Below are 10,719 nucleotides of genomic sequence, written 5' to 3' on the forward strand. Positions count from 1 at the left end.
GATCAGAAAATTCCTAGAATCAACCCATCAGAAAGCTTAACAATGTTCGTTTGTTGTTATTTTTTATTTTCAATTTTCCCAATGGGCACTCTGAGCCCACTGTTACAGATTGAACTGCAAATGGAAAAGATCAAGATCAATCACTCAATCTGTACTGTTTAAACCACAAATTTATCAGTGAGAGTCACTGATTTAGTCAGAAGATGAGCAATAACGGTGAGATAGTGACAATAATCTGATTTTAGGCAAAAGAAAATGATCTCCAGTGAGATATTGGTATTTTCCCACTGATAGATTTAGGTCCTCCTTTTGGGACATCACCTTTGGATTGGTTTCCATGGTGCAGACACATATGGGGTTGGTTCCAATTTGCTATGTCATCTGGAACAAAGCGACTCGTGACCTTTTAATATGCTGTACTAATAGTTAGAACGTGCGTTGTTGCTCGATGCCTTTAGTAGTTTATTCCTAGTGACAAGTAATTCCTTGCCTATGAATACTTTTATCCATGTGGACACTAGATGATTTCAAAAATTAATAACACTTTGCAATATGCAAGCTCTAAAATAGCCAGAGTGCCCTGCTAGTCTGACTATCACAGACTAACCGCCATCGCATGCCCTAGCACTGTGAAAGGACGTGTCCCCAGACTATGGCAACAGGCAAGGGGCATATTCTGGAGCAGGTGGAGCTCTGGGAAGGGCTGAGTTAGGGTGGTCCCTTGCCTAAGGTGTTGCCATGGTCTGACTCTCCGCTTTCTTCCATCTCAAGGACAGTGAAATGCTGTCACCATCATTACCATTGACTTTGTTCCAGTCTTGGGGTAAGATTCAGCTTTCAGCCTGAACTTGACCTTTTCTGGTTTCCACCCTTCCCCCCCTTAAATCTGCCTCGTCAATTGTGATTGACTCAAGAAATCAGCTGTCCTGGAAAGCAAGTGTACATGACCCAGTTGGGAATTCTTCGGCCTAAAATTCACCTTCCCTCCCATCTCTCTTCCCACCTCCAGCCAGTTTGCTGGACCACCCTTGACAAAGGCCCCGCCGAGCTCCCCTCCCTACCTGCCGAGCAGTCAGGGCCCTGGTAGCCCTCTTCACAGAAGCAGATCCCCTCCTGGCAGTGTCCTCGCCCACTGCAGGCGTTCAGACACCACTGCTGGCCGCAGTCCTCACCAGCGTAGCCCTCCTGGCACAGGCAGGTACCGTTGGTACATCTCCCCTTCCCTGAACAGTCCCCAGGGCACCTCAGCTCGCTGCAGCCCTCGCCAGTGTAGGCCTCTTCACAGACACACTCCCCGTCCACGCACAGCCCCCGGGAGCTGCAGTCTGTCGGGCACCGGAGCTCTGAGCAGTCGTCGCCGCTGTACTCGCTGTCACAGATGCACTGGCCATCCACACACACGCCCCGACTGGAGCAGCCTAGGGGGCAGTAGGGCTCCGAGCAGTTCTTGCCAAACCAGCCTTGATCGCAGATGCAGCCGCAGGACTCGAGGCTAAAGTTGCCGTGGCCACTGCAGTGAGGGATATAATCCAGTTGTCCTGGAAGGGCCAAGGAGAAAGTCAAAGGGCAGCCGTGGAACCTCCTGTAAATGGGGTATGGGAGGGGTGGGCAGAGACCTCTCCTCACTCTCTGATCAGGTTTGTGTTGCTGAGAATTAAGCTCAAGCTAGTTTGGTACATCATCGACTTCATGAATGTTTTCATCTGATAGGGGTTGTGTCTGGCACAGCCCTGGGGGCGACGATGAGTGAGATCAGGTCCCTCGTCCTTCAGGGGCTCACCTTCAGTGTGTCTTGGCTCGGGTTCCCTAGAATCAGACTTTAGGTGAGAATTCAGATGAGAGTGACTTACTGGGAAGTGCTCCCAGGAAAAACCTGTCAGGGAGAAGGGGAGACTCAGGAGGTTGGAGCCCAAGCCAGACACATTATCAGGCAAGGTCCTGGGGGTGTCACATGGGTTCAGTCCTGCAGGGTCTTCTGGACACAGTGTAAGCCACACCTCAACTGGGACGAAAGGCTGCCCTTGGAGGGTATAAATGTCCATTGTCTCCCTGGGCCAGGCCAAAGAGGTTCTTACAGCCCAAGGACAGCCCCTGACCAAGACGCCCAGGTGCTGGCTATGGGGACGGAAGGGGATCTGAGGGCTTGTATGCTGAGTACCAGGCCTGTGATGCAGGACAAGGTCACATGCGCTGCAGCCACACCCGACTGCCTCTCCTTCCTGCCATCTAACTAACTCTGCTCATTCATCACAACTTAGCACTAGGGTCACTTCAAAGGCTTCCCAGAACTTGTCTCATTTGGTGACTGTTTGCTGTGATCTTTTTAGGATTCTATGCATATCTCCTGCCCCTAGCCCTTACCATGCTATAACTATAGTGGTTAATTTAAACCACTATAAAAGGTAAAAGCTTGAACCCGAGATAGTAAGGAAGACACAGTCCTCTTGTTAAAAAATAAATTTCATGGGTTGAAGGTACCTTTTGGGTGAGAGGAGCCGGGCACAAAAAGGGACACACTTTCTGCTCATTGGGGGTCAGCTGATAACAGCTATTGCATGTGAGGTCCCTACTAGAAGCCAGGCTTTCATCTGAATGGAGGCTTTTATATGTAATAACTCCTGATGTTCTAGTCTGTCACCATTTGTCAATGGAGAAAGGAAGTCATGGGTTATGCAACTTGCTTAAGTCACAAGCTAGTAAGTAGCAGAGCTAGGATTTGAAGTCAGGAAGTCTGGCTCTGACTTCTCCCAGAGAGGTCAAGATAGTCATTGGTAAGTGTTACTAGTCAGGGGGTGGGTGAGACTAGAGGTATAAGTCCTGGATACTCAGCCTTTGGAGGGGAGGGGGTTGTAATAAGCTCTGTGAGTGGGTGTGTGCATGCATGTGCGTGTACATCCACATGCGTTCGTGGAGGGGGCAGGGGCTGAAACTTCCATCTTGCTGGAGAAGATGGGGCCAGGTCCTCTGAGACTATAATGACTATCATTTACTCAGATGGGAGAAAGGCTGAGATGGAGTGAACAGAGCGCCTGAATTCTCTAGTCCCTCAGGTTAACATGGATAGATATCAATTCAACAGCCTGTGAAAACCAAAGATGAATGAAGACAGACGTCAAATTCCCTGCTCACCACAGAAGTTGCTGTGCTGAACCGATGTATTGTTACCTGACTCATCCCCCCAAAATCAGGTTAATGTATTTCAAACTGACTATGCGCTGTAGAGAATCCCTATGCCAAATCCCCCGGGAAGGGCCACATTTAGATCTTAGAGACGTCTGAACAGAGAGCTACAGACTAGGGCACTTCTCTCCCTCCGTGTGAAGAGGAGCCAGGTTTGAGGGGAGCGGTGGCTCACGCTCATTCACTCTCCCTCTCTGCTCAGCGCCCTCCCTCCCTCCTGAGACCGGCTTCAAACTCCCAGACTCTACCTGTGGCCGCACTTTCCTGGCAGCAGCTGCTGGTGCACTGGTCCCGAAGCACTGACACCTCCCTCTCCAGCATCTCGATGCGGCTCAGCAGCTCCTGCAGCACCTGGGCAGAGCTGGCGCATGGGCAGGCCTTTTTGGGGAGGTTGATCCTGTGGGTGAAGGTGACCTGGCTCGCGTGGTCCGAGGTCTGGCCCGTGTACTCTGTCAGCACCTCGTCTTCGGCACTCACCTCCTGCTCGGCCGAGGCCTCCAGCCCCGAGGAGCAGAGGCTGTCCAGGGGCACGTTAATGTTGTACACGTGGTTGAAGACCACCGGCTGCTCTTTGCCGGATGTATTGTAGCCGTCAGCGCCTCCTTCCTCCTCCACCGCCTGTCTCTGGACCCTTTCCGTGGTGACCTCCAGCTGACACTCCGAGGGCTTGAGCATGGAGCCCAGAAGGATCAGGTTGACGCCAATGAGCATGTTCTTCAAGACCACTGTTTCCCCGTCTGCCCCCATCCTCTCAGCAGAGCGCTGGGTTCAAGACCGGCCTGCAGCAGAAAGCATGGTGTTGTGGAAATTTGCAAGAGAAACCAAGGAACGAACGAGATGGCCTCTGAGACCTGAGCTTGGGCACCACACTATGTACAGTCCTACAAAGCTAAAGGATAGCAGTGAGGATTTCAAGGGGAAGGTTGGGAAGTGACTACCAGGGTCATGAAAGCCCAGAGCTTTTTGTTCCCTAGAGGAATGAACCCCTGAAAATGGACTCTGCTTCTGCAGAAGGGCATTTTGATTTCCCAAAAGGCTTATCTAGAACACATGAGTCTGGCCTCCACAGTGGGCAAGTGGTTCCAACAAAGAGGACATGTGAGGACTCGGGGCAGGGGCACTGTGGCTAGCCTCGTCCTCCAAGGAGAACTCAGAGCATCCTTTCACTTCTGAGTGAGAATTAAGATGAAGGGTACCATGGAGCCTTAGGCATACCCTCATATTTCGCCAGATATTTATAATGAAGGGGTCCCGCCAGCCACTTCAAAATAACTTGTTAACTCCTCTAAGCTCATCTGTTCAAATACAAGTTGACTTTAGAATAACCAACCAGGCAGATAATATAGTTCCAGGTAACTGTGGTTGTTAATAATCCTTAGGTACATTTGTGATTATCTGGGACTGTGTGAGCCAAACTTTCTTTTAATGTTCTCATTAGTATAGTCCCAGTGCTTTGTGATCACAGGGTGCCTTTCTTCCGAGGTCCTGTTTAAATTGCTAAAATAATGTATTAGCTCCTCTACTGGTTACCTAGTCACCAAGACCCATGGAGAACGATAAATTTCCTGTAATGCAAATCAGTTTTACAGAAATTATATTTCTTCTGTATTCCCTGTGTAAAAGAGAAAAGAGGCTTACAAATTTTTGGTTCTAAAGGTAATGTTAGAGCTAAGAAGATTAAGGACAAAGGAACAGAGTGAGAGTAAATATGAATTTGGGAAGAAGGCGATAAGCAACAGCTAACATCAACTGAATGTGTCCTGTGTACAGACTGCGCTGTGCACCTCACGGGGGATCTTACTTGACCCTTAGAACAAACCTATGATGGGATGTTATGATTATCCCCATCCTGTAATGGAGTGAATTCTGCCTAGAAAGCTTCAAATTTGAATGCAGGTCTGACTCCAAAACCTGTGTTCTTAACTGCTATGCTCCAGTGCTTGTCTTGATAAGCACGTTCAATGTTCTGTTGTCTCTGATGGAAATTGTGTTAGTTATAGGATCTTCCCAAGAATATTGAGATTAGAAAATTTTGCTAGGGCCGAATCCAATGTTCCTTCCTCCACGAAGCATTCTCCTCTCATCTTTTTCTTCCTGTTCCCTCAGGAGGCAAAGGAGCATCCCCAGCACAGGTTAAATTTATCTCTCACTCCTTATAAAGCCCCTCTGACAGCATTTGCCACACTAGACTGTGGGTTTCCTTTGTCTGCTCCTGCCCCCCCACCAGCTTCGTCCCCTGCCTCCCCCCACTGGCCCCGAACTGCTAAGTCAATTTAGGTCAGACCACATCTTATTCACAGTATTTGATGTGTGTCTAGGACAGCAAAAGTGTTCTGTACTATGGCTGTTGAATGAATAAGTGAGTAGATACATGGAAGATGGTTAAGCAGATGAATTAATGAGTAAATACCCTGTGAGCACAAGGTTCAATCATTCTCCAACTCATTTAATCTCTTTCCATTATCCTCAAGTTATTCACTATTTTCTTCAATTTCAATTCAATTGGACAATTTCTGAGGGATGATTTTATTAGGAGTCATCTGTATTAGTGACTATTTTGGAAACCATGTCTTATGACTCAGTCTTTATATTATATATTGGACTAAAATCTTTGTTTCCAATATGAAGAAGAAGCAGAACAGAATAGAGCTATTAAGATTCTGGACTCTGGAGCCAGACTGCCTGGTTCTTCCTCTATCCCAGGACTACCCTGAAATCACTGGCACATGTGAGAAATCTCTTCCATCATTTGACAGCCAGAAAGTCCAACCTTAGCATACCCTTGTTCAAAGAAGGGTGAGGTTCTTGGAGTGATGGGAGAGGTGGTGATCCACTGGTTACGTCAGATGAGGTAAATCAACCTTGGGGACACATGGAGTGACATGTCTGAACCAATTTCTCTCATGACTGTAAGCTCTTTTCAAGCCCCTCTATCTGAGGTATTACCTGCCTTCCCATTTTCAGCTGCTCTAGGCGTTTCATCCTTGGAGTGGCACTCTGCCCTTATGTCATTGAAAGTTTCCCAGGAATGGCTCTGATATAAATCATTTACACTTACATTTACATTGAAGGCTAGGGAGCCTTAGCCATCTCACTTGCTAAACTAAAGTTGGTTTGTCTGATCCATGTTGATATTGCTGAATAGTTGGTTGTTTTTGGGGAATCATAAAATTATCATGTAGCACCCATAGCACTTAACAGAACTTTCTGCACAGAACAGACACTCAATAAATAAGTGAAAGAATAAATGACATTGTAAGTGAAAAGGAAGACAAGTGACAGGGAAATTAAAAGGGAAAAATGTTAGTTGCACACCAGTCCAAAGCAACAACTATAAAATTATATGTGGAGAGAAAAGTATAGTTTTATGTGTGAAAAACACAAGATTTTAGTCAGTAACCAAACTGACTATGAGTTAGTCAACAGTGTGATTTTTGTAACCTCCAAAACCTTTTTTAGACTCAGGATTTATTGACTGATTGATTGATTGATTGAAGTATAGTTGATTTACAGACTCAGGCTTTATTAATTGCAATTATAGACTAGGATGTGCAGGGGACTGTTTTGCTCTGTACTGCACTTGTCATTGATTACTTCTGGGTGGAGAGGATGCTGAAGGTTCTCAAAATCTTGTTGTAGGAGAGGGAGGAACTTAGCATTTTTGTCCAGAGAAGTGACAACCCCAGAGCTATCGTTCCTTTATCATTCATTCCTTTGACAGATATTTATTGAGTACCTACTATATGCTGGTTCCTTTATTCACAGAAGTTATATTTAAGAGTGTGTGTAGGGGGGAGAGGGTGGGAGGGGGAGGACATACAATACATAAATACCCACAATAATTCTGTATGTCATATATAATGTATGATATAATGCATATTATATGATATTTAATATATGATGATGTAACATTCACTTGTGTGTGTTGTGTCAGCAAGTGGTAACTGCTGTGGAGGAAAAGAAAAGAAGAGAGCAGAGGAGGTACCAGGACAGGGAAGTCACATGGATATTTTGTAGAGCCCAGCCAGGGAAAGCTTGTCTAATGAGGTGACCACTGAGCAGAGACCTGAAGGAAGTGAGGGGTGGGCTTAGCAGACGGCTGAGGAAGTGCATTCCAGGTACAGGGAACGGCAAGGGTGAGGGCTCTGAGGCAGGAGCCGGCCTGGTGAGTTTGAGTGACAGTGAGACTGGAGGCGAGTGAATGAGGGAGCAGATGTGGGGAGATGAGATCAGAGAAGGAGTGGGGGCCGGGTCAGAGAAGGCCTGTGAACCACTGTAAGGACTTGGGCTCTTATTGTGGCTATACAGTCATTGCCCTCAAATGCATCCACATATTAAATGTTTATGATGATCTAGTTCTTGTCATTGAGAAACTCTCAGCCTCATGAAAGAGATGGAAACACAAGTAAATATAATTACAATGCAATGTGATCATTATCATGACCAAAAAACACACAAAATGTCCCTAGAGGGCTGGAGGTGACACAGCAACTTTGTCTGGGGCAGCAGGGGAAGCTACGCAGAGGGTGTGGGGTAATCGTCAGTCCTGTTTGCCAAGTATTTCTGGCCTGGCTTTCCAGACATGTGGTAGGACTACATTCTCCAGGGCTGTGTTTTCCGGCCCCCTGTTGGTTAGGTGAGGCCATGTCACTAGTACTGGCCGATGGTTGTGAGAGGAAGTGATGTGGGTCACTTCTGGGAGGGGGCATTCATTGCTGACAGGAGACCCCCCAGAGCTTTCTTTTTCCCATCCATGGTGACTGGCAATGTTCAGGATGGTGGCTGCTTTCTCAGTCTGGGTCCCTGAGTGACCATGATAAAGGGTGCCCTGGCCGCGTACAGTAGGTGTGTAGTGCATGAGAGAGAAATAAACTTTTGGTTTTGAAGCACAGATTTTTCCTACAGCATAACCTAGTGTATCAGAAGATAATACTGAACTGGGTTTTAATAGATGACTCTTTAAGTAGAGAAGACAGAAGTTCATTATAGACAAAAGGAATTGCATTTGCTAAAACTCTGACATGTGCACGAATATGGCTTATTCAAGGAATTCAAGTATTGAAGGGCTGTTAAATGCTATGGGTTTGGACTTTTATACAGCAAAAGGTCCAAGGGAGGGAATTTCCCCAAAATGGGGGAATCTACAGGGAAACAGATTTTGGCTCCATGTAAAGAATAGCTTTTATAATAGTCAGAGCTATTGGGTTGTCATGGTAGGTAGTGAGTTCCTGGTCACTGGAGGTGTTCAAGCACAAGCCACAAGACTACTTAGTGAGAATGTTGAAGATGGGCTTTCAAGCATCACATCAGAGAGTGGACTAAAATGAACATTAAGGTTTTCTCTTTCCTGTTACTTTATGAATTCAGGGTCTTACGTGTCCTTTGAGGAGTCTACCCACTATAATATTGTATTAGTTTCCTAGGGCTGCCATAACAAGTTACCACAAACTGGGTAGCTTAAAACTATAGAACTCTATTCTCTCACAGTTCTGGAGACTGGAATAGAAGGCCAAAACCAATATGTCATAAGGGTTAATCCCTTCTGAGGCTCTGAAGGAAAATCTGTTTCATGCCTCTCTCCTAGTTTCTGGTGATGGTGGGCAATGCTTGGCATTCCTTGGCTAGTAGATGCCTCACTCCAGTCTCTGCCTCCATCCTCATATTGCGCTCTGCCTGTGTCTCTGTGTCTTCACGGGGCCATCTTCCTTCAAGGACATCAGTCATCTTGGATTAGGGGCCCATCATGCCAATATGACCTCGTCTTAACTAATTACATCTACGATGACCCGATTTCCAAATAAGGTCACATTCTGAGGTACTGGGGGTTAGAACTTCAACATTATCTTCTTTGTGGGACACAATTCAATCCACAATACATAACAATAGCAAACTGAGTATTGACCAGGTACCAAGCTAAGCATTTTCCTTATAGTACTTCATTCATTCCTGACAACAACCCTATAAGCTAGGAGGGGTGCTATTTAGGAGCCAAGATATTTAGCAACTGGTATGGCTCAGGCAACAACCAATCAGAAGGGGGCATCCATCAATCAGACCTGCTGTAAACAACCAGCAGGGCTCTGTGGTGATTTCACCATGATGGTAGGTCCTCTTTCAAGTTCCATTATTGGAGACAAGGAAAATGAGCTTCAGGAAAGGCCAAGGAATGTGACCAAGACTGCACAGCTAATGAGCGCAGGAGCCAGGACTGAACCCAGATCTTGCTGACCATAGTCTGTCCTCTTAACTGCTGTTTTCAGCCAGCTTTAATTAGCAGCCACATAGCACTCTCAAGAAAAGACTTAGAGCTCTTACAAATCAACACCCTCCTCCCCCTGGATCAGATTTAGGACCTCCTGACAGCGATGACTTTTCGCTTAATGTTTTCTCCACCAATCCCGACTACTACCCCAGATATTGCTTTAGTCTCTTACCCTGGAGGGAAGGCTCGTCTGCTGGCTTTTTATTTAAAAGTGCCCAGCCTCCACTGTGTCCCAGAGAATCAAGAACAACGCTAAGCAAGTAAACCTTGATCCTAGAGGGATCAGGAGACATTTTTTACGCTTGTCCTTTCCTAGGACGGCTCCCCTCCAGCCAGCAGCTACAGAAAACCAGGGCTTGCCCTGGCCCCTGCCGGCTTCATTCACTTCTCTGAGCTCCCTTTGGCTTGTCCCCAGCAGGCTCAGTCACAAGCCGTTGTTAACCACACCGCTGACCTCTCTGCTTCTCCCCGTTTGCATATGGCTGAGGATGCATTCTGAAGGCAGGCAGTGAGAGGGGGTGGGGTGAATGGCATGGAGGCTTCATTTTTCTCATTTCATCTGAAGCCTGCTGGAGGGGGAAGAGGAATGAAACTCATGGTTATTTCATGCCTACTTAATAAATGTGCTCGTAGTTTTGCTAAGCTCACGTCACTTAATAATTATTTCAAAGTGGCTTTTCTTTCTTGTGTCCCTGAAAGCTTCCCTTTCAGGCTTCATTCTCTACTTCCACCACCTGTTCCTCTGGATCACAAGGAATACCGACTGTTCTGCAGGCGGGCCCCTTTCCGTGGCACTCTTCAGCGATGCTGCTGGGCAGGTTTTTGCAGCTTCCTATGAGGAAGGCCTGTTCTAATCCTGTGGCATATCCAAGAATGCGACGTGGATGTGTTTGTCGCCTTTAGAGGGGTCCTGCTTGCTCTGGCTTTGGTGTGAAATGCTGGCTGCACCTCTAAGCTAGATGCAAGATCTCTGTCACTAAAAGCAACGTTGGAGGCTGGAGGGGACCAGCAGAGCCCCTCTCCTCCCTCACTCTCTTCCTGTTTCTCAGATGAGTCATCCGACTAGAGCTGTAAGACTCCAGGATAGAAGCCAAACAGGCCAGTCAGAGGATGAAGTGGTGGTGAGAGAGGGGAAGAGTAGGAGAAACCTGAGAAGATGGAGAAGAAAAATATGGCAGAGCGCCAGGCTGGCGAGAGCAACAGACAGAGTTCTACAGGTAGAGGGAGAAAACATAAACCTGAGGGACAGATAATACATTCAGGGTTCAATGGTACAC

General features: G+C 46.9%; 1 protein-coding gene across 1 annotated transcript in view; it reads right to left on the bottom strand.

Moving 5' to 3' along the window:
• Positions 1 to 3,927, bottom strand: part of TNR (tenascin R) — a gene marked incomplete at both ends in the record, with an annotated part of 83,191 nt that extends 79,264 nt beyond the window's left edge. Inside the window, 2 exons of the mRNA XM_082672256.1 lie at positions 1,062 to 1,538; positions 3,429 to 3,927. Coding sequence (XP_082528382.1) covers positions 1,062 to 1,538; positions 3,429 to 3,927 — 976 coding nt within the window. The remainder of the gene's footprint in view (positions 1 to 1,061; positions 1,539 to 3,428) is intronic.
• Positions 3,928 to 10,719: the final 6,792 nt, after the last annotated feature.

This window comes from Grampus griseus (assembly GCF_964374135.1).
Source record: "Grampus griseus genome assembly, chromosome: 1".
NCBI lineage: Eukaryota > Metazoa > Chordata > Mammalia > Artiodactyla > Delphinidae > Grampus > Grampus griseus.